The 23,618-nt window shown below is 33.2% G+C and overlaps 3 protein-coding genes across 5 annotated transcripts; 2 read left to right on the top strand and 1 right to left on the bottom strand.

The window, feature by feature from the left end:
* The first annotated feature begins 1,784 nt into the window (after positions 1 to 1,784).
* On the top strand, positions 1,785 to 5,640 carry LOC11441979 (beta-fructofuranosidase, cell wall isozyme). Its single transcript, XM_024776824.2, has 7 exons — positions 1,785 to 2,012; positions 2,159 to 2,167; positions 2,762 to 3,630; positions 3,800 to 3,958; positions 4,177 to 4,412; positions 4,501 to 4,591; positions 5,260 to 5,640. Exons 1-7 carry the CDS (start codon positions 1,829 to 1,831, stop codon positions 5,437 to 5,439), a joined length of 1,728 nt encoding a protein of 575 aa, XP_024632592.1. The 5' UTR covers positions 1,785 to 1,828; the 3' UTR covers positions 5,440 to 5,640.
* Positions 5,641 to 7,787: 2,147 nt separating this feature from the next.
* Positions 7,788 to 11,685, bottom strand: LOC11441978 (nucleosome assembly protein 1;4). Its single transcript, XM_003597544.3, has 11 exons — positions 11,496 to 11,685; positions 11,286 to 11,329; positions 10,996 to 11,091; positions 10,385 to 10,477; positions 9,925 to 10,009; positions 9,775 to 9,836; positions 9,507 to 9,691; positions 9,246 to 9,423; positions 9,118 to 9,161; positions 8,374 to 8,581; positions 7,788 to 8,222 (listed from the first exon to the last, which is right to left on the bottom strand). The coding sequence occupies exons 1-11, from the start codon at positions 11,533 to 11,535 to the stop codon at positions 8,154 to 8,156; spliced, it is 1,104 nt and encodes a 367-aa protein (XP_003597592.1). The 5' UTR covers positions 11,536 to 11,685; the 3' UTR covers positions 7,788 to 8,153.
* A 4,118-nt stretch (positions 11,686 to 15,803) lies between these two features.
* Positions 15,804 to 23,381, top strand: LOC11436343 (disease resistance-like protein DSC1). 3 transcript variants are annotated; one of them, XM_013610024.3, is made up of 6 exons: positions 15,805 to 16,081; positions 16,237 to 16,681; positions 19,563 to 20,667; positions 20,805 to 21,101; positions 21,252 to 22,858; positions 23,011 to 23,381. In XM_013610024.3, exons 2-5 carry the CDS (start codon positions 16,407 to 16,409, stop codon positions 22,845 to 22,847), a joined length of 3,273 nt encoding a protein of 1,090 aa, XP_013465478.1. In that variant the 5' UTR covers positions 15,805 to 16,081; positions 16,237 to 16,406; the 3' UTR covers positions 22,848 to 22,858; positions 23,011 to 23,381. The 3 variants fall into 3 exon arrangements, with proteins under 3 accessions (XP_024632591.1, XP_013465478.1, XP_013465479.1); XM_024776823.2 differs by having other exon boundaries at positions 15,804 to 16,681; XM_013610025.3 differs by lacking the exons at positions 15,805 to 16,081; positions 16,237 to 16,681 and adding an exon at positions 16,703 to 18,077.
* The last annotated feature ends 237 nt before the right edge of the window (positions 23,382 to 23,618 follow it).

The raw sequence follows: 23,618 nt of genomic DNA, 5'->3' as shown, positions 1-23,618 counted from the left end.
TACAAATTTTATGTAAAAAAGTCACTTTTCAAACTTTCAATGTGTCATTTCATTTTTTCTTAATGACACTTGTTAGCACTTTCCTTAAAAAAAACAGATACTACTGTATAATTTACTGAAAACAGACAAGGGTATCAACATCTTTATTCTTAATCCTGACCTTGAAAATAAGAAAAAAATTTGAATCTAAAATGTCACCAATTAAAACAAATTCTTCAAGTCAAAATTGAAACGTGTTTAAATTGGTACCCACATGTTTGCGTCATATTTCAATGCTTAGGGTAATATATACTTTACTTCGAAAAAAAGGGTAATATATACTTATTTTGTTTTGGTTGGAAAATTCCTAACGTAATAAGTTTGGTCAAAAATAAGAAGAAAGAAGTAAATTCATCTTGATCCTTAGAGATAGAAAAGGACAAATATAAAATGTTAGTTCAACCAAATCAATTAAAATTCTCTTCACTATAAGTAATTTTGAAGTTTCATCAGCTCACAAAATGTTGTCTAATACACTCACGAGAAAGTCATAAAACTTTATCTCCTGTAAATGGATATGCATTGATTGACCTTATAGAAAAGCAATATCTTATATGGATCAAAAAAGAAGTTGAAAAAATGTGGACACACACAATCTGCATGCATGTCTATTTTGGATTTGTTTTAGATAAGAACAAAACATATATCCTGAGTTGGACATTGTAATAGAATTAACCATAGTTTAAACAAATCTTTTAGAAGTAATTAAGCACCATCAGTAATAAAAAAAAGGAAAATGATATCTGATTAAGCAGTCAAGAAGCTACATCTGTTCATGCCCTAGAATGTGTCATTAGTAACAACAGTTATATATTATTACTGTAATATATATATGTTTCTAAGCAGCTCCTGTACTACATGTGGATTCCATATATAGTTCATACTCCTTTCACTTGTTTCCCGTGCTTCTTAGTCAGCAGCCGCATATATGTATGTATATCCAATATTCACATTGTCACCACGTCAAAATAAATATATCACAACACTTTTGACTTATCTTATTTTTATATATTTGATTTGTTGGTCTCTTTTTTCTTTTAATATATGACACCACATATGCATTACAATATATTATTTAGTATTTAACTCCAGTCACATGGGATTTCTCTTTCTCAAAAGTAAAATTCCACTTGTTTTGGATATATGATTTGTTATGTGATCATAAATACATTACCGGCCGGTCAAGTTTTATATAAAAAAGTTGAAATTTAGAAATATATTGATACATAAACATAAACATAAACGTGAGCAAGTTGCACACAACCGTAGAAAAATCACCATGAAAGAAAAATAAAATAATGGTATCATTGTATTTTATTGACTCTATGAAATCCATGGACAACGAATTAAATAGTTTCAATTAAATAGTATCACTATATAGTTGACCTTTTGACATAAATCTGACAGCTAAGAATTGAGAATCAACATACGTGGATGTTTCTTTGTCACAAGATCTTTGATTTTTTATTTCTAAAAAATTGTTAATCAATTGAAAAATTAATCACATCTTGGACTTGGACTTGTGTTGTGTCTTTTTCCATTTGCGAAATCCACATGCAGCAAGCAGTATCATTTTATCATAATTTCAAATAATAAAATGCATGGTACATAAGATATTGTAAATCCAATTGTTTACAATATTTTAGTTGCCTTGTGTTTATTTTATAAATAGAAAAGTCAAGATTGATGACATTTTGAACCAAATAGTAGATATATTTTGAATCTATAAATAGAGATAGAATAGCACAAAGCTTTCACCACCCAACTTCATTCATTCAATTAAACTACAATGGCTATCTCTCCAATTTTATTGATAGCTCTCTTCTCTCTTATTTATGGCAATTATGTTATTCCCATTGAAGCTACCCACCATGTTTACCGAACTCTTGAGAGTTCATCTTCTTATTCCTCACATCATGATCAACCTTATAGAACTGCCTATCACTTCCAACCTCTCAAGAATTGGATCAACGGTATATTTTTACATTTCACATACACTCTTTATTTATATACTTTCTTTCTTACCCCTTGTGCTAAATATTTTAATTATTTATCTCTAACTAATTTCTACTTTGCTTGTTTTTGTCCTTTGACATGTTATGCTGAAATGTACATGCAGACCCCAATGGTTAGTTTAATCCTCTTCTCTTGAATTTTACACACAAACACAAATAGTTTCCTTCAAACACTCCCAATTTTTTTATACCACTTCAATTACCCATTTGTTAAATATCAATGCTATAGAGGAATTTATCTATATTATATAGTTTTTTTTAGCAAACCTCTATTATATATTTAAAATGATTGGAATGGTCAAATCTAACATCCTGATTTTGTATAGTAGGGACAAAAATCATGAGAGAAAATGAGTGTTTGATTAAGAAGTTTCTTTTCCATTTTTGTCTATTTACAGATTAAAAGCATTCATATTTATAGATAAAATAGATTTAAAATTAAGCAATTGTCCCTAGACTATTTAAGGAATTTTAGTTAGGCGTCTAAACTAAAAAATTATAATTAAATTTCTAAAAATATTTGTTTTCAAATCATTGAACCATTTGGCAATTTTCATATATATATATATATATATTCACATACATACACTTATAGTTATACAAATTACAAGTAGATATGTTTTGTTTTTTTGGTCCTTTTCTACACTTTTTGGATGAAAAAAGTTAGCAATGTCCTTTTATATTAAAGTGAATTTTTGTTTTTGTAGGACCAATGAGATATGGAGGACTTTATCATCTGTTCTACCAATACAATCCAAAAGGTGCTGTTTGGGGAAATATTGTGTGGGCCCATTCAGCATCAAAGGATCTTGTGAATTGGACACCATTGGATCATGCAATCCACCCATCTCAACCGTCAGATATAAAAGGTTGTTGGTCAGGCTCAGCAACAATACTTCCAGGTGGCAAACCAGCAATTTTATACACAGGAATTGATCCAAATAATCATCAAGTTCAAAACATAGCCATACCCAAAAATATGTCTGACCCATTACTTAGAGAATGGAAAAAATCACCAAAAAATCCATTGATGGAACCTACTGTTGCTAACAAAATTAATGCAAGTTCATTTAGGGACCCAACTACTTCTTGGCTAGGAAAAGATGGTTATTGGAGGGTATTAATTGGAAGCAAAGTACATAGAAAGGGAATTGCAATTATGTACAAAAGTAAAAATTTTGTTGATTGGTTTGAAGCCAAACATCCTTTACATTCAGCTGAAGGAACAGGAATGTGGGAGTGTCCTGATTTTTTTCCAGTATTAAATAAGAATCCATTAACCATTGGTCTTGATACATCTGTGAATGGTGATGATGTTAGACATGTGCTTAAGGTTAGTTTGGATGACACAAAACATGATCACTATTTGATTGGGACTTATGATACTGTTAAGGATGTCTTTGTTCCAGATAATGGCTTTGAGAATAATCAAAATGTGTTGAGATATGATTATGGGAAATATTATGCATCAAAAACATTTTTTGATGATGGGAAGAATAGAAGGATCTTGTTGGGTTGGGCTAATGAATCTTCAAGTGTTGTTGATGATGTCAAGAAAGGATGGTCTGGAATCCATGTAAGTTTTAGGGCTACTTCAATTTTTTTATTTGTTTTTTTTTTTAATGCAAGTTAGACTTTAGTTATATATAACTCAAGTTAGACTAATTAAGTTAATTTGAATTGTTATATACTAGTACATGGTTTATTCAAAATAGTGTGTTGAATTTTCTCAAATGAATTTGCAGACTATTCCAAGGGTTATCTGGCTTCATAAATCAGGGAAACAGTTGGTGCAATGGCCAGTGAAAGAACTTGAAAATCTACGTATGAACCCAGTCAATTGGCCAACCAAGGTGATCAAGGGAGGTGAATTGATTCCAATTACTGGTGTTAATTCAGTACAGGTAAATAGTTTTTACATGTCAATATGGTTTCATTATATCAACTTATTACCAATATTGACGTGTTAATATTAGTATTGTATCTCGTATGTCCGAACGTGTGTCGATGTTTTATAACAGACTAAAGTGATAAATTTAGTTAATTAATATAATATAATAGATGAAACAAGCATGATTTGATCATATATATATATTAATCAATTATATATTTTTTTCCACAGGCTGATGTTGAAATTTCATTTGAAGTGAAAGATTTTGGAAAGGCCGAATTATTGGACAAATGGATAGATCCTCAAATTTTGTGTAGTCAAAAGGGTGCATCAGTAAAAGGTGGTGTTGGACCATTTGGTCTGCATGTGTTTGCTTCTAAAGGCTTGCAAGAGTACACAGCAGTGTTTTTTAGAATATTCAGATATCAACATAAGAATTTGGTTCTCATGTGCAGTGACCAAAGCAGGTTTAATCTCTTTCCTTATGTATCAATAATTTCAAAACAAACTTAAGATGTCTTAATCTAATGTGTTTATCTTTTAATATTTTGATAGGTCATCTTTGAATAAAGAGAATGATATGACCACATATGGGACTTTTGTGGATGTTGACCCACTTCATGAAAAGCTGTCACTAAGAACTTTGGTAAGTTGAAATTTTAATTTTACTAATTTATGGAACCATAAAAACAATAATTGGTAAAAAATTACTAACTAGATTTTACTTAAATTTCGATCACACTCCTATTATAAAACCAACAAGTGTTGATAAAAAAAACTATGTTAAAAAATAAAGAGTTAAATATGTTTTTAGTCCCTATAAATATATCAACTTTTCGTTTTAGTCCCTCTAATATTTTCCTTCAACTTTTAGTCCTTATAAAATTTTCAATCACTACTTTTGGTCCCTATTTTTAAAGAGGGATCAAAAGTAAAGATGAAAAAATTTTAAGGGACTAAAAGTTGAAGAAAATTTTTAGAGGGACTAAAACAAAAAGTTTGTATATTTATAGGAACTAAAAATATATTTAACCCAAAAATAAATAGTTGATTGATTTCTTTGGATCATTTGCTATGACCCACCAAAATTTGCTAGCTTTATATGGATGTAGATGGTCAAGATATGGAAATAGATTTCAACAAAAATTGCAAACTTAAAATGAAGACCCGATGACATGTGTTTTAAATTGATCTGATTAAATCAAAATATGGGTCGTTCAATCTTCATTTGTCAGCCAAATACAAGAGTTATCTATATTTCGTCGTTTTTGTCTCTTTGGTTAGCTAATTAATGTGAGTTTCTTGTATTGACAGATTGACCATTCAGTGGTGGAGAGTTTTGGTGGAGAAGGAAGGGCCTGCATCACAGCTAGAGTTTATCCTACATTAGCAATCCATGATAAGGCTTTGTTATATGCTTTCAATAATGGAAATTCTGCAGTCAAGATCACAAGATTGAATGCTTGGAGCATGAAGAAAGCAAAAATCAACTAAACCTAAGAAGTAGTGATACTAATACTAATTAAAGAAAAATGATAGACATAATGTTCTTTTATTGGTACCTCAAGTTTCATTGAAGTATACAAAGTTTCATTTTATTTACAACATTTGATTTGATAAGAATTGTAAGAAAAAAGATCCCTTTTGTGAACAATAATAAACATGGTCAAGAAGCTTGTCAACTTATTTTTATCATTTATTTATTGTCTCACTCTCAAATTTTAATATTCTCTCATGTGTGATGTTTAAAAAGAGATCGACAGATAGACTAGGTAAGAAATGTGATATGTTGTATGAAAAGAAAGAGATCATAATGAAAAAAATGTGAAAGGATATGAGAGTGAAAAATGTAAAAGAAAAAATATATCAGGACTATACATTCTATTTACTTATTGTTTTATGCGAAGGATACATTTGTTTGTGGGAACAAATAAACAATAAAAAATACTAATGAGAGTCTTAAGAACATTTTTAAGAGTTGGAATAATAAGATTTTATAAATGATCAATATTTAAGGATCTATTTGTAACATGGACATTAAAACTTTGGTAACTTCCATATTTCTTTCTCATTTCATATGCCATTAAGAGTTAATATTTTCGTTTCCCACATATGGTGACCTCATACGTGTTTTCATATTCAACAACTTTCAACTAATAAACATAAAAAAAAAAAAAAATATAGACCCAATCTATTCTTCACAAATTTCCTTTACAATCTTCTATGACAAACTAGCATTTTCAGAAATTTTTAAAATTTTAAAACACTATTTAAAAGAATGACGAAAAAACGGTATTTTCATTGTTGCTGAAAATACGTTCTTTCAAGTTTGTTTTCCATATCCTATCCTTATCAGCGATTTAAAATCAGTATACTCGCTCCGTTGCTTTTTTAAGTGTCAATCCAGTGCAGATTTTCGTTTTTATTTAAGTGTCGTTTTGGTAATTTTAAGAGTAAAATTTGTCAATTATACCTTTTGTCAATTACTCTTATTTTTTTTAATAAACTAATTAATGTTATATATTTGAAAATTTAAACAAAACTTTGTTTGTTTGTTTCTTGTTATCTTAAAATTTAAACAAAACTTTGTTACCTATAACAATGGTTTTATGAATAATTAAAATTTTATAAATCAGATGAGTAATAATTGTTAAAAATTTCAAGTGTAAAGTAAAAGAACAAATGTGAGCGAAAAATAAAATAGGAATTTGTTGAAGAAAAAATAGTAACTAACAAATGTTTGTTACGAGAGAAAATAACATATTAAATTTATTAGAGTGAGAAAGTGTGCAAAATAATAGGAATATATTGGTGGATTAAAATGAGGGTATGATAGGAAGAAAATATGCAAAAATACACTTCGCTATTTTGATGTTAGTATTCTAAAACGACACTTAAAAAGGAAATGAGGGAGTGAGTTTTAGAAATAAAAAGTGAAAATGTTGTCAAAAAGTACAAATTCATGCTTCTCAAGTACTTTTAGCTTGAACTGACCAACACCCTCATCTTGGAAGGTTCAAACTTCAAAGTACTTCTAAGGCTTTCCTTTGAGCTGACAACAATGATAAGGGATAATATTGGGGTGATATAGAATTGAGTGATATTAGCTAATCACAATGTTTATCAAAAAAATAAAATGATATATGTTTGATTATGCGGTGATAAAAATTGTCGTGCATTTTGGTAATAAAAATTGATTTTATGCAAATTGATTATGTAAAATTGATTTTGAATTAAAAATGAGTTGAATGAAAAATATTATATTTGGATGCATATATGTAAACGTGAACATAACAATAAATTTAAGACCAAAATCAATTGTAGAAATAAAAAATTCTAAATTCTAGCTTAAAGTAGAATCAATTATAAAAGAAAATTTCCTTAAATTATCAAAACATGATAAAATCAATTCTACAACCTCTAGCACCACTTTTAACCCTCCGAAATTTAAACCAGACATATTTCTAACAAATAAAACAAAAAAGCTAAAGCTAAACCAATTTTGCAGAGCAATGACTCGAGACTTGGTTTATGAACTTAATGATATGGACTTTGAAAAGTTTAACTGTAATGTCTATACAATGTTTATAGCGCTCTATTGTTGTTACCTATGTATTAAGAATCAAGTATAAGGAACCGATGAAGAACTTTGTTTGCATTATTTGTAATGTCTTATCATGTGTATCTCTAACTTGCTCAACGTTGCAGATATTTCATCAACTATTAGCTCATATCACAGACACAGTAATATCATGTCTCGGGTGATTGCTGATTACAGCCGCTATCCCAAATTGTTTATCTTTGGGGAAACAAAAATAAATTTCAACCAATTGCAATACTCGTCAGCCGATCGCAGAATTTGATATTAGTACAAAGACTGATAGAATAATCATAGCAATGGAAGCAGATCTGTACAACAGATTAATATAATACACGATAAATTTAAACAATGACACAGATCCGCATCACTTCCTTTTAAAACCCAATAAAAAAATGAGAAATAAAATCAATATCAATGGGCAACAGAAAGAAACCCAAGAATCCCAAGCAGAGAACGAAAATATTAACAAAAAGAAAGACAGAAAGAGAAGACCTCACCATAGTAATGTAAAACTGCAGCTTATGATAAAAAATAACCCAGACTCTAACAGTAATTATACCACTGACAAAAAAATCATATATCCCGGAATGTTGCACACAACTAAACACTACTGCTGCTTGCAATCAGCAGGGCGCTCAGTCGACTGATCTTTACCAGGTTTGGCCTTGCTACCCCTCTGCAGTTAAAACGCAAAACATCATATAGTAAGCACACCAGTTACCCATAGTTTAGCAGATATTTAAGACAAGAAAGAACAGAATCCACAATCAGTAATCGGATTTGAGAATGCAGCAGATTATGCCGAATTAAGGAATCTGTATCCCTACCTTGCTCTTGCTCTTCCCCTTCCCTTCATCTTCCTCCTCATCATCCTCATCCTCTTCATCGTCATCATCATCATCATCATCATCATCATCCTCTTCATCTCCGTCTTCATCATCTTCATCTACTTCTATATCGTCAAAATCACTCTCTCCAGCCTCTCCCGTGAACCATGACACAGCATGAGGAATAATTTTGTCTCGGATTGTAGAACTGCAAACGCACACCAACACAAATACACCTCAAAAAACAAAATAGTAGTAGGAAAAAGAGCATGAATTGTCTTCCTTCCGATGACATCTATGATCACCAGATTCCGCAAATGCCCTTTTTTTTTTCCTTAAGTTAATATTAATTCTTCTAAACGTGTTCCAATTTTTTTTCCTTAAGTTAATATTAGTTCTTCTAAACTGTTCCACTTGATCACAAGCATGGCACACAAAGCAATTATAGCATCAATGACTTGAATTAAAAATCCATGCCCTATAAGCAGTTTTGCGCTCAACATGTGTCAAACAACCTTTCAACTAATACTTTTGAGTGGAAACTAAATAAATAAAAAATGCAAATCCATCAAACAAGTAATAGAGTAGAATAACAGAAGCCTATTCCTAATCCTAATAAAAACAGAGTAAATTCACTAGAACAGAATGCCATTAAGACTAACGGATATCAATATCATAATCATGGCTTCACCATTCACATCAAAAGAATAAGATTTATCACTCAAGTATTCACTAGTGACTTACCCAATATCATAATCATGTTCCATCAAATTCTGAAGCTCTTCAACCTATCCATGCAAGAAACAGAGGCAATGGTCAATATAACAATCATTTTACAACTTTTATCAGATAGATATAAATTAGAGACGTACAACATCGTCATCAATTTCGTCATCATCCTCGGGAATGTGGGGAGGGTTGAAAATGTTGAAGAAACTATCACATTTTTCTGTTTTTATGATTGGTTTGGCATTTTTTGATCCTTTCTTTGGCTTCTTCTTCATAACCTTTTGTGTCAAGCACTTTCCTGGGTGCCACTCAATTTCCGTTCTACAATGTTCAAGCAAAATTTAACATATACAGCAAACAGAAATATGAAAATAAACCCTAAGAAATTAAAAGATATTGCTTACCCTATTGATTTCTCTAATATAGGGTCATCATCTTCAATCATGTGATATGTTTTTGTTAGCACGGAATTTTGGAAATAAGGATTAGAATCAAAATAAAACTCCAGCTTGAAACCCTTAGGATTGTCAAGTTTACTCCACTTGATATCTTTGAGATACTTGAGAGCCTCCTCATCACGTTCAGTGATCTATCACAGAAAATGGCATGGATAATTATATGAAATAATTAACAGATGGTAGCAATACAATAGATATACATAAATTGCATTACCTCTTCACCCAATATTTCATTAGTCTTCATTGCAGTTAGCCAAAAGCTAGGGACTCCTTTCTCTGAATTATACGAAAGATCCAGAATAGTATCAAAGGAGAATGTATATGGCTAAAGCCTACACTGTTGAACAAGACTAAAATAACTTACCTTCAGCAGCTTTGCTTTCTTCTCCCTGTCCTGCTTCGTTTGTAATTCCTTCAACGTCAATAACACCATTGACAATCTCGTACCTCTATAACCATAAACAAACAACAAATAATAAAAAATTGTAACCGTAGTGAAACAGGAAGTGATTCCATCAGAAAATTAGACACTGCAGGCCTGTTTGGACAAACAACTTATAGCACAAGCGCTTATCATGATAGGCGCTTATGCATAAGTTTACATAAGCTATTTTCATAGAAAAAGATAAAATAAAGTTAAATTGTTTTTGTATATTAAGCTATTTTGTAAGTTATATTGGAGAACTTATGAAAATAAGCTGAAAAAAGCTGTGAAATTGTCATAAGTTCTCCCAAACAGTGTCACGAAACGTATGCCAATAGATAAGCTCAAATAAGGCAATCCAAACAGGCCCTATATCATAACCAACTAGTAACACACACACCTTTGTGTAAAGTGGTTCATAAAGCTTCTGGTATTTAGCTTCCAACTGAGCTCGCTCCTCTAAATACTTACTCTCCAATTCATCATGTTCGCTCTGCAAGTTGAAAAACCAAATCATATTTTCATTTCTTCCCCTGCTAATGTAAAAATGAAACTTCTAGTACAAAGCTACAAGCAAGTATACTTTCCATAACAAATAGAAATTAAATATATGTGCTACTCAATGAAGCATTGACAAGGACATTGGGAACGACACTGGCACTACCACTTCGACACCGTAATAATTTGAGAAATTAAATTAACTGAATGTAATCACATGTATTAGTGTCAGACACTGACACAGTGATGCATGTGTGTCAGACATAGGACACACCTTCAATTAGAAGTGTCAGTGCTAGTCATTATACTAGAACACAAGGAAATAAGTATATTCCTAGCACGAGTAGATTAAAGTCAAGATTATAATTTTTTAAATAAAAAAAAAAAAAACTAAACAATCCCCAGATATTTGTATCCATGACAAAAGAATTTAATCACAACTATCACAAGCAGCCACACACACTAAAACACGCTAACATGAGACACCAATAGATAGCAGGACGATTATCGAACCTGCAAAACTTTCAGAACCTCGACGCGTTGCTTGACATTGGGCGAAAGTGTTTCCATGACATCCACGCGGTCCCCAGCCAAGAGCTGAAGCTTATCCTACATAAACAGCAAACATTTCACAAACAATTCCACAAAAGTAACAATAAAAAACACATTACAAATTCACAAAACTAATATATCCATCATAATAACACTATAGTTTTGCAATCATCGTGGTTGATTAAGAAACAATTGATTCCAAAATTCTGATTACTGAGATAAATTCAGCATGATATGAGTTAAAAACTTACTTTGAGTGCATTGACGAGACCGGCACGATCTTCAGCACTAAGAGCTACAAGAAAAAGGAAACAGTATAATTTAGACCTAAGTTTTTAGGTTTCAATCAAATGACAATGATTTTGAATTAATATTTTAGGTAAAATAGTAGTTGATAAAGTTACTAGGGTTAAATAAATTGAAGTGATGAAAAGAATGAGAAACGGAGAAAGTGAAATTACCGGCGGCGGCAGCAGGAAGATCGGCGGAGTGATCGGACATGATGAAGGAAATGGAGAAGAAAACTGGGCAAAGGAGGAGGGAAATGGAAAGAACGAAAAGATATTAGAGAATGAATTTTTATAGGAGTGGAGGTGGGGGTCCCTACTATGGTGTGAGATTAGTTGGACTTGGACCTAGCACAAACCCTGGCCAGGCCTTCCCATTTTCATGATGCCACTTTTCAAAATTACTCTTTTCACTTGTAAAATTGTTCATTCACTATAGCGACATTTTTAATTATGTTTGACATTTTTTTAAATTGGTTCAATCATTTTTTAAGGAGGAGTGTTATTTTAACAACCATTTGATCGACAACTTACGTGACAATCATAATTTACAAAGAAAAAGTGGATATTTGCACGAAGATCAAAGCAATAGAGAGATAAAGTAAAAAATAATGTGAGTATGAGAGAAAAAGTTGTCACAAAATGGACGTTCAAATATCATTTCTCCTTTTTAAGTCTATTCAACCGATCTTAAAAGTGTCAGCGACAATTAATTGCCGCTGATATAGTGAATGAGCAATTTCATAAACGAGAAGAGTAATTTTCGCCACTTTTTTGGGACACTTTTCAACATATTTCAAAAAAGAGAATTTAGTTGCTCAATAGGCACATCGACTTCACTCCCAATCATATCATAATTCTGATTGGTTGTTTCTGTGTGTAAATTTGATTGGATCGCAACTCTCGATCGACTTTTATCCATCAAGTGAATAATTTTAAAGTGTATATTAAACAGTCATCTTCTACGAAGGACTTTAACATGACTAAAGATAAGTAGTTCAAATCTAAATTAAAATCACAACGTATCAACAAAACTGGATATTATTTGATAATTTATGATGAACTTTTGTGAAAACACTCCAAACATATCAAATCTGTTGACATTCTATTTTTCTAATAATACTTATTAGTTTAATTCAATCTAGTATTTTAATAGTTTATATATTTTAAACATAATTGACCATTGTCGTAATGTAAATTTTAATATATCTTGCATCACACTTATTTTTTTTTTTTTTTTTGGTACAAAAGAGGGCTCTCAGAGCCCAAAGGAAAGAAAACTAAGAAATTAAACGGACGTTCCTAGGCATGCAAGCTCCGGAAATATCATCAAACAAAAGACTCTGAAGCTCACTAGGAGGAGTCTCCAGAATATGAAAATCTAGAAAATCCGTCGAAATGCTGAAATTAGCAAGCCAATCTGCACTTTTGTTGCCTTCCCGCCAAGTATGGGTAATTTTGACAGTCCAACTCAAACTCAAAAGTTGTCGAATACGCCTGACCAAAGTAGGAGTAGTTCCACTAAAATTGCAATTTTCAGTAATCATGTCGACCAAAATCTTTGAGTCACTCTCCACTATAAGATGAGTGGTATTCTCCCTCCACGCCATGTCCAAACCAAGGTACATGCCCCACATTTCAGCATGAAAAGCATCACACATTCCAATCTTCTTGAAGTAGCCTTTGATCCATCTGCCATCAGAGTCTCGAAGAAGCCCTCCACACCCTGCAAGAGTACCAGATCCCTTCCAGGCACCATCACAATTAAGCTTAACCCAACCAAACGGAGGTCGCATCCAACCGATGTATATAGTTTCCTTTTGATGCGAACTTTTATGCACCAACTTCGTATTGTCTTCTATCTCTCTAGTAAACTTTTGAATCACCAGTGTTGGATTGCTTGGTCTTTGAAATCCTATTTCAAAAATAGATTTGTTTCGCCAATTCCATAAATACCAACATGTTGTCATGAAAGTAGTCTGCCAAGTAGCAGGATTATCTCCAATCCCTTTTTTATTAAGGTTGTTAAAAACCCACTCCCTGCAATCAAAAGAGAAGAAATTAGTTATGTAATTATGTGGGATAAGTCTGAGCCATACCTGAGTAGAGTGCACACAATCACGAAGGACATGAATGACTGTTTCATCCTCTCTCGCACAACAAGGACAAGTAGGGGAGATACCAACCCCCCACTTGCTACGACGATAATTGGTAAGGATCCTTCCATGAGCGGCCAACCAAATAAAGGTTTGGATACGATGGGGACCCTTCCAATTCCATAAGGTCTTCCAATCACCTCCTACAGCAAAGGGGTTCTCTTGCTGCAAATTGTAAGCACTTTGGACAGTAAACTTGAGAGTGTTAGTTCCTCCCCATCCTATAGTATCTGGGCCATCAAAATCAGAAGGGGTTGGGAGGGCTAAAATCTGGTTAACAATGTCCACATGCAAGTTATCCATTAAAAAATTTAGGTCCCAGACACCAGAAGTATTAATAGCATCCCTAACTGAAATAGTAGTATCCACATAAGATTGAGTAGAAGAGGAGAAGAGAGAAGTATTATTCGAGATCCACTTATCGAGCCAAAAGTTAGTACTTCTTCCATCTCCAATTTGCCAAATAACATGACGCTTAAAATCATCCCAAATTCCTACAATCGCTTTCCACAGGGGAGAGTCATAAGGTTGGGAGCTAATATTGTTATTAAGATCATTATTTCTACCGTACTTACTGTAAAGAACTCTACACCAGAGCTTATCTGGTTGCTTGATAAGATTCCATAACATCTTCATAAGGAAAGCCTCATTCATATGATGAGGCCGCTTAAAACCAAGACCACCATTCATCTTAGGAAGACAACAAACATCCCAACTCACCAAATGAGCTTTACGCCCCTGATTTGAGTCTCCCCACACAAAACCTCTTTGAATTTTTTCAATCTCATCACATATGGTTTTTGGGATCTTAGCATACTGCATGTGATAGTAAGGAATGGAGCTGATGACAAATTTAGAAAGGGTGATTCTACCTGCTAAGCTTAGACATTGTTGCTTCCAACCACTTAACTTGTTTTGAATTTTGTTGATAATATGATTGAAATGACCTCTAGAAGTTCTACCTGGTGTTATATTCGCCCCAAGATATTTACCCAAACTGTTAACCTGATTAAACCCTGTATGTTGAATAATATCTTCCCGAAGATGGTTGTCAACATTCTTGGAAAAATACACCTGAGTTTTTTCTCTATTAATTTTTTGCCCAGAAGATTGGCAGAACATATCAAGGCAATGTAAAACACAATGAGCCTGTTCAATGGAGGCTTCTGCAAAAAGAAGAAGATCATCAGCAAAAAGTAAATGAGAAATCGGGGGACCATACCTGCCAGCACGCATAGGTTTCCAGTAATCAGCTTCCACCTGATCAGCTATAATGTGGGAGAGCCTTTCCATGCAAATGACAAATAAATAAGGGGACAGAGGATCCCCTTGTCTAATACCTCTAGATGGATAAAAACTTTCACTTTTGTCGCCATTCCACATTATTTTATAAGACGGAGTAGATATACAGTGGTGTATGATATTGATAAGCTTAGAGGGAAACTTACACTCCTTGAGACACTCCTCCACAAAGTTCCAATTAAGAAGATCATAAGCTTTTTCTAAGTCAATTTTGATAGTCATGAACGCCTTATTACCTGCATCACACTTATTTACTATGTCTTTGTAATACTAATTTTAATGAATTCTTTTACGATTGTGTTTTGATCACACTAAAGCTTGTCAAAAGCTTTAGTCAAAACCATGAGATAAGAATAGATCATTATCCTTGTATACAATTTTTTTCTCAAATTTAAGATGGTTGCTTTTATTTGATTTAATTTTTCAAAATGTACGGTGAACAACAACATAAAAAGGTAAAATGTATGGTGAACAAGGAGTAATAATAAAGAGGGTTTATGAATAATAAAAATAAGCATGACTCGAGTGTGGTACGAGACAAAAAATGCAATGAATGAGCTAAAAAAATTATGAAATCTCGAAAAGTCTCAATATTTTTTGTGAGATTGTAGAATGAACATGTTATGTATATTTTTAATTAAGAACTCTTACAAAATCCATTCAACAAAAAAATCTATTAAAATCTTCATACTTTTGAATACAACATTTTATAAGTTAGAAAATCTCATTTGGATATCAAAATTTCGTTATCCATAAAAAATCTTAAACGTCTTAATTAAATACCATAAAATTTATTTATATTCTATAAAAATCTTAATTTAATACCACGAGACTTTTTTATTTTTAAAAAGTCTTTTAAAATCTTAATTCAATAATACATAAGTGAATTTGATGGAGATAGATAATAGATTTGTTGTAGTATAATTTAATATTTACAGTATTTTTTTATAAGTCTAAATTTAAGCTCAGGTCCATGACATGACAGGAGAGAAGACTTGTAACACTAAGTCCATAGTCCACACCTTGCTTGGTGGTGGGGCTGTTATTGACTCCAGAACAAATCTTTACACACACAGATCTAACTAACACTTCCCAGAACAGAAGTTGCATTGAGTTGAGACAGCATCTCAATTCTCAGAAACCAATACATTTTCTTTTCCATATTTCATTTTTGTGGGTCTTAAACCAATTGTTGCATCAAATTAAAGAATACTCGTGTATATCACTCTTTTTATCATGTATATACACATTTATTCCTCTAGCTGAAACACCATTCATCTAGACTGGTGAAGTTTGATATTGGTAGGACTAATAAGACTATTAGTTTTGATTTAATTATCATATTTATTATAGTTAAAACTATTTATTTTCCCTTAATTCTCTTTTATTAGCTTATCTCATATTTTGCATAGTAGACTATTGAATGGCATCATCATCTTCTTCTCATGTTCCTCCAGTAAAATATGATGTATTCATAAGCTTTAGAGGCACAGACATACGTCATGGTTTTCTCAGCCATTTGAGAAAGGAACTGAGGCAGAAGCAAGTTGATGCCTATGTAGATGATAGACTTGAAGGAGGAGATGAAATATCAAAAGCACTTGTCAAAGCCATTGAAGGATCACTCATGTCTTTGATAATATTTTCCAAAGACTATGCTTCTTCAAAGTGGTGCTTGGAAGAGCTTGTTAAAATTGTTGAATGTATGGCTAGAAATAAACAAGTTGTGATCCCTGTTTTCTACAATGTTAATCCAACGGATGTGAGGCATCAAAAAGGGACTTATGGTGATTCATTAGCTAAACATGAAAAAAATAAAGGAAGCTTAGCCAAGGTTCGAAATTGGGGATCTGCTTTGACTATAGCTGCTAATCTTTCTGGATTTCATTCATCAAAATATGGGTAACTCCTTTTGCTAATATCTCTTGTTCGATATTTTCCTTCTATTGTTTATTAATGGCTAGAAATATACCTCATAGGGTAAATAAGTGGATAATTCAGGGTTCGAGCTTCAGTCCCTTGCATATTAATCAATACACACCATGTCTCGACCAATTGAGTTATGCTTACTAGACTTTTTTTAAACTTACATTTCAACCTTTATTTTTGTTGGTTATCATGATGTTACGTAGTTTTCACCACCGTTTAATGATGACTAATCTCTGTCGAAGAATCTGTAGGGTACACAAAGTGAGTTCTCTCCCCTCAACCGAAATTTTTCCATACCCATGAGCCAAAAATCGAACCCCTATCATATGTTTAAGGGGTCCAAGTCTTTTACCACTTAGACCTTGGTTACATTTCAACCTTTTATAGTAATGGAACAAGCTTTTATATTTTTTTTATAAACAAATATTATTGGTTAGTTTGCTAGGAAAGGAGAGTTTGTTAGCACTAAGATGGAACCCTTGAATTCTTTTCTTAGGACTCATTCAACCTCTTAACATATACCAATGAGCTACACACGATTGGATCTATGCATAATGAAGTGTAGGACATTGGAATTTTAGCAATAAGTGGTTAGGCCGAAAGCAAAAGATTGATCTAAATGAAAGACGTAAAAAATGTGATTCATAAACTCAGTGCTTAAAGTTTTGTTGGAGATATAATGTCTTGGTCTATCATTGGAGATATAGCGCTTTAAGGTTTGTTATTTTAACAAGTCCATGATTTGATATGCTATAACTACAACAATATACATTTGATCTATTAATTAATAGTTGTCTTTTTCCAATCTAATGGTTTGAAGGTGAAAGTAATTTATGAAGAATCTCAGATTTAAATCTGAATAACCATATTTTTCCCTCCCATTGATTTTGCAAAAGTGAATTGATGGAGGAGTTTGTAAAATTATGTTGACTCACCATGGTTTTGAGAAATTCACGAATCACGATTAAAAAAAGTTTAGATGAGTTGGGTTCCGGACACTCACCAGAGTCATGACAAATCTCAAAAGAGATCGTCACGTTAATAACGGAGGTTGGAACCACAAAATGTCGAGTAAGTTAACTCTTTATCAACTAAGTCAACCTTCATCGGTAAATTCACCGATACTAAACATACATCAAAGTACAATGAATAAGATAATCAAAATACTCGACCAAAGTTAATAACATTTTTCATTAAACATAATTAAGAATAAGAAGCTCCCTCCACATGTCCATGATTGAATTGCTGCCGTCTTGCCGGGACCCATATATTTAGAGCTAATAATAAACAAAGGGTTCTCACCTTCTTATTCATAAGAGAAGACTGAAATGAAGAAGCCAAGCCACATAGAAAATATCTAGCATGGAAGGTATGGAACTCAGATTCTTCATCTTCTTCGCATATCACACACACACACACACACTTTACTTTTAAGATTTATGTATGACTTTTATGCCATGAGTGTCACCACATCTAGTAGTAGTAGTATGGTGAATAATAGAAGAAAGACCTTCTGCACAAAGTTTACAAGTATGGAATAGTGATTCAACTCGATCATATGCCTCTTTTTTTTTTTTGAAGAAGTTAAATTAGCCCACTCAAACTAGCACCGACGGGAATCGAACTTGAGACCTCGAGGAGGAGCACACTCCCAGGTCTCAAGTCAATATCACCAGGCCAACTCAAGTAGGTTATCGGTCATATGCCTTACTGATATCAAATTTAAGGGTTGCCTCCCCATTCCTCCCCACTCTTTTTTACCTTTCATGTGGTGAATCGTCTCAATTGAAATCATAGCATTGTCATGAATATATCTTATGTTGAGTATGATTCATATATAGATACAGAAGAGAGGCAAGGGGCAGGGGAGCTGAGCTAGCGCAACGTTGTGAAGCTCCCTCCGCCTTTGCCCTTATGTTTGGCTCAGACATGAGTTAGGCCCAGCTGTTTGTTGTGGGGGGTGACTGGGGTTGCGGGGGGAGATAGCCTCCACAGTACGGTTCACGAGTATTGTTGTAATCTGGACCATAGTCGCAGAGGTAGGCACAATTGGCAGAACTGCATAAAAAAATGATCATGTTCTATTGTTTGCGGTTTGTGTTTTCCTTAATCTTCTATTACTAGTTGTTGTTCTAACATCTTCCTTCAATGAAAGCAGTCTTCTCCTCAGACACACATTTGTGACGATGGTCATAACTTTCACTGCCACAATTTTATAGAGCACGTTACATAATGAAATAGGCCGGTAATCTGTCATAGATTGAGGATATCAATCTTAGGGGTCAAAGTAATGTTTGTTTCATTGAGAGATGAGGGAAAAGACCCAGGACCTAGTTGTTAGGAGTTAGAATAGGGAAAAGACCCAATACCCTCCAAAGAGATATTGATAATCAATAATATTGGTTGCCGTGGATGTAGATTAGAGAACATTGCTCTAATTCGAGCTAAGTTAAATTTCTTGGTGTTGTTTTTGTTTTCTGATCTTTGATAATTTATGTATTTGCAATTTCAAGTTCTTTGATTCTCACGCGCTTGACTTTCTGGTGATTTATGCTTTTGTTACAAAATAGTTATATTTACAGCACTATAGTTTAAGTTATATGTTACTTTATATTTAAAACACATAATATATCACTTTCGAATAGAATTACATACAAAATTTAGTTTCTAAATCATTTTGAAATTTAATGCATATTCAAGTGATAAAACCGAATATGGGCATGATGGTTTCCAACTAAAGTTTGTCCTTTTTATGTATGATGAAATAAAGTTACCTGTGTTGTACGGCCAGCTGTTAAAATTACTAATAACGGCATTAAACATGATAAACATTATCTTTTTTCTTGTCATATAGGGATGAAGTTGAGCTTATAGAAGAAATTGTCAAATGTTTGTCATCCAAGTTGAATCTGATGTACCAAAGTGAGTTAACAGATCTTGTTGGAATTGAAGAAAGGATTGCAGATTTGGAGTCATTGTTATGCTTAGATTCAACTGCAGATGTTCTTGTCATTGGCATTTGGGGCATGGGCGGTATTGGGAAGACAACTCTCGCAGCTGCAGTGTATAACCGTCTTTGTTTTGAATATGAAGGAAGTTGCTTTATGGCAAACATAACAGAAGAATCAGAGAAGCATGGAATGATTTATCTGAAGAATAAAATTCTTTCTATATTGCTAAAGGAAAATGATCTACATATTGGTACACCTATTGGAGTTCCCCCTTATGTTAAGAGAAGGTTGGCTCGTAAAAAGGTTCTTCTTGTTCTGGATGATATCAATGATTTAGAGCACTTAGAGAATTTAGTTGGAGGACTTGATTGGTTTGGATCTGGTAGTAGAATCATCGTAACAACCAGAGATAAGCAAGTGCTCGGTAAAAGAGTCAATTGTACATATGAGGCCAAGGCATTGCAGTCTGATGATGCTATTAAACTTTTCATCATGAATGCCTTTGAACATGGCTGTCTTGACATGGAGTGGATTGAGCTATCAAGAAGGGTTATTCATTATGCTAATGGAAATCCATTAGCTTTGAAAGTTTTAGGTTCTTTTCTTTATGGTAAAAGCAAAATAGAATGGGAGAGTCAATTGCAGAAACTGAAGAAAATGCCTCATGCAAAAATTCAGAATGTATTGAGATTGAGTTATGATAGACTTGATCGAGAAGAGAAGAACATATTTTTGTATATTGCATGTCTTTTGAAGGGATATGAAGTGCAACAGATAATAGCTCTGCTTGATGCCTGTGGTTTCTCAACAATTATCGGATTAAGAGTCCTTAAAGATAAAGCCCTTATAATTGAAGCCAAGGGCTCTGGAAGATCAATTGTATCCATGCATGATTTGATACAAGAAATGGGTTGGGAGATTGTTCGAGAAGAATGTGTTGAAGACCCTGGGAAACGCAGCAGGTTATGGGATCCTAATGATGTTCATCAAGTATTGACAAATAACACGGTAAGTAAAGACTAATAATTGTTCTCAAATATATCTTACAAATCAATCATTTAAAAAATTATATCTCTTCTGTGCAAGAATTCTTGTCTTGAACAATATTTCACATTCTATATTACTTTATCTTGTTATCTTTCCAGGGAACTAAAGCCATTAAAAGCATAACTCTGAACGTCTCAAAATTTGATGAGCTGCACTTAAGTCCTCAAGTCTTTGGTAGGATGCAGCAGTTAAAATTTCTTAAATTTACCCAACATTATGGCGATGAGAAAATCCTGTATCTTCCTCAGGGTCTTGAATCTTTACCAAATGACCTACTGCTTTTTCAATGGGTTAGTTACCCTTTGAAATCCTTGCCTCAGTCTTTTTGTGCAGAAAATCTTGTTGAGCTAAAATTGACTTGGAGCCGAGTGGAAAAACTTTGGGATGGGATCCAGGTATTGATATATATATATATATATATATATATACACACACACACACCATGTATAAGATATAGTTTTTGTTGTAATTAAAATTCCAGAAACATGTGATTCTGTATTTACAGGATTTTTACTCATGTGATGTCTCTCTTTTATCTGTCACAGAATATTCAGCATTTAAAGAAAATTGACCTCAGTTATTCCAAATATCTGCTAGACCTCCCTGATTTTTCAAAGGCCTCAAATCTTGAAGAAATAGAACTCTTTGGTTGCAAAAGTTTGCTTAATGTTCATCCTTCAATTTTACGTCTCAACAAGCTTGTGCGACTGAACCTATTTTACTGCAAAGCGCTTACCAGTCTTCGAAGTGATACCCATTTACGATCCCTTCGCGATCTCTTCCTCAGTGGTTGCTCAAGACTCGAAGATTTTTCAGTGACATCTGATAATATGAAAGACTTAGCTTTATCTTCAACAGCTATCAATGAATTGCCCTCATCAATTGGTAGTCTCAAAAATCTCGAAACATTGACTCTTGATTTCTGCAAGAGCCTAAACAAGCTTCCAAACGAAGTTATCGACCTGAGATCACTTCGAGCTCTTTATGTTCATGGATGCACACAACTTGATGCGTCAAATCTTCATATCCTACTTAGCGGTTTAGCTTCTTTAGAAACATTAAAGCTGGAAGAATGTCGTAACTTATCCGAAATTCCAGACAACATCAGCTTGCTATCATCGTTGCGGGAGTTGTTACTAAAAGAAACTGATATTGAGAGATTTCCTGCAAGCATCAAGCATCTTTCTAAGCTGGAAAAGCTTGACGTAAAGGGCTGCAGGAGGCTTCAAAATATGCCAGAGCTTCCGCCATCACTAAAAGAGTTATATGCTACTGATTGTTCGTCTTTAGAGACTGTAATGTTCAATTGGAATGCTTCTGATCTACTACAACTACAAGCATATAAGTTACACACACAATTCCAGAACTGTGTTAACTTGGATGAACTTTCACTCAGGGCTATTGAAGTAAATGCTCAAGTAAACATGAAGAAATTGGCATATAATCATCTCTCAACATTAGGAAGCAAATTTCTTGATGGTCCAGTTGATGTGATCTACCCAGGAAGTAAAGTTCCAGAGTGGTTGATGTACAGAACAACAGAGGCTTCAGTGACTGTTGATTTCTCTTCTGCTCCAAAATCTAAGTTTGTTGGTTTCATCTTCTGCGTCGTTGCTGGTCAGCTACCATCAGACGATAAAAATTTCATTGGATGTGATTGTTACTTGGAAACTGGTAATGGCGAAAAGGTCTCCCTTGGAAGCATGGATACATGGACTAGCATACATTCCTCTGAGTTTTTTTCTGACCATATTTTTATGTGGTATGATGAATTGTGTTGCCTGCAAAACAGTAAACCTGAAAAGGAAAACATGGATGAACTCATGGCCAGTTATATTCCAAAGGTTTCATTTGAGTTCTTTGCTCAAAGTGGAAATACTTGGAAAAAGAGGGAGAATAATATGATAAGAGGGTGTGGAGTCTGTCCAATATATGATACAGAATATTTTGATTTCATTAAACAAATGGAATTAGAGTTGGAAATGACATTGCAATCTATAGCAAATGAAAGGTCAGCTCAGTGCAATGATAAGAAAGAAAAACTGGGTCCAAAACAACCATGCAAGAAATTCTTTCCACCCTTTCAAACTGGAATTTGGAAGAGTGCAACACAGGGCTTGAAAGATATATTGTTCTTGTGATTTGTTGTAAGGTATAATAAAATCACTATTTCTCTTTTTCTAGATATCATTTTTAAGCACATTGATCGTACTGATATATGTTGGTTGCTACTACGATAAAATATTGTCACTATTTTTTAAAAAATAAAATAAATTGTAACTTATACAATTTATCCTTATCTAGGGGTGAGAATAGGTAGACCGACCGACAGGGGCCTACGGTTAGCCGCAACATTGGACTTTCGCTCTCAACTTAGTCGCATGGGCACTGTGCAGAGGATATTATCTGTCTAAGTTTGGTACATGCATGAAGGTTCAGACCCTTGAGAATGGGGTCATGGAGGACATGGTAGGTTCATATGGAAGCTAGTTAACTTAGTTGACCAAGCAATTTTGGGTTGTCACCTTGCTGATGAGGTAGTTATCTATATTATTACTAGTGTTGGCGATGATTTTGTATGATGTAATATGTGAGTTAGAGGGTCAAGTACATGGCAAACAAGGTTAATGTAGATTTCTTAGTTCATTGTAATATTAAAAAAAAAAAAAAAAAAAGGCATTGTAAATAAGCTCAATCAATCCAAAAAAAAAGGTCTTTACTTATCTTTATCATTTTCCTTTATCGAATTTTCTTTACTTTCATGCAACCTTTGGTAGCAGTTAAATCTTCTATGCTAGATTTTCTTGGAATTAGTCTAGGAACATGGTTTATTTCTCAGCATAAAAAAGAAAATCATCTTCAGAAGTGCAAGGCCAAAATATAATCTTATTAGTTATGCAAAACAAATCAAC

The sequence above is a fragment of the Medicago truncatula genome, chromosome 2 (assembly GCF_003473485.1).
Source record: "Medicago truncatula cultivar Jemalong A17 chromosome 2, MtrunA17r5.0-ANR, whole genome shotgun sequence".
Classification (NCBI taxonomy): Eukaryota; Viridiplantae; Streptophyta; class Magnoliopsida; order Fabales; family Fabaceae; genus Medicago; species Medicago truncatula.
This window is presented reverse-complemented; position numbering and strand designations above follow the sequence as displayed.

Excerpts from the sequence above, each read along its gene's own strand:
- LOC11441979 (XM_024776824.2), top strand. The coding sequence starts at position 1,829 with ATGGCTATCTCTCCAATTTTATTGATAGCTCTCTTCTCTCTTATTTAT. Across the intron at positions 3,959-4,176 it reads CTGGTGTTAATTCAGTACAG|GCTGATGTTGAAATTTCATT; the intron begins GTAAATAGTTTT and ends TTTTTTCCACAG. Across the intron at positions 4,413-4,500 it reads ATGTGCAGTGACCAAAGCAG|GTCATCTTTGAATAAAGAGA; the intron begins GTTTAATCTCTT and ends ATATTTTGATAG.
- LOC11441978 (XM_003597544.3), bottom strand. The coding sequence starts at position 11,535 with ATGTCCGATCACTCCGCCGATCTTCCTGCTGCCGCCGCCG. Across the intron at positions 10,010-10,384 it reads ATGAACCACTTTACACAAAG|AGGTACGAGATTGTCAATGG; the intron begins GTGTGTGTGTTA and ends TTATGGTTATAG. Across the intron at positions 9,162-9,245 it reads ACGAAATTGATGACGATGTT|GTTGAAGAGCTTCAGAATTT; the intron begins GTACGTCTCTAA and ends TTGCATGGATAG.
- LOC11436343 (XM_024776823.2), top strand. The coding sequence starts at position 16,203 with ATGGCATCATCATCTTCTTCTCATGTTCCTCCAGTAAAATATGATGTA. Across the intron at positions 16,682-19,562 it reads TTTCATTCATCAAAATATGG|GGATGAAGTTGAGCTTATAG; the intron begins GTAACTCCTTTT and ends CTTGTCATATAG. Across the intron at positions 21,102-21,251 it reads AACTTTGGGATGGGATCCAG|AATATTCAGCATTTAAAGAA; the intron begins GTATTGATATAT and ends TATCTGTCACAG.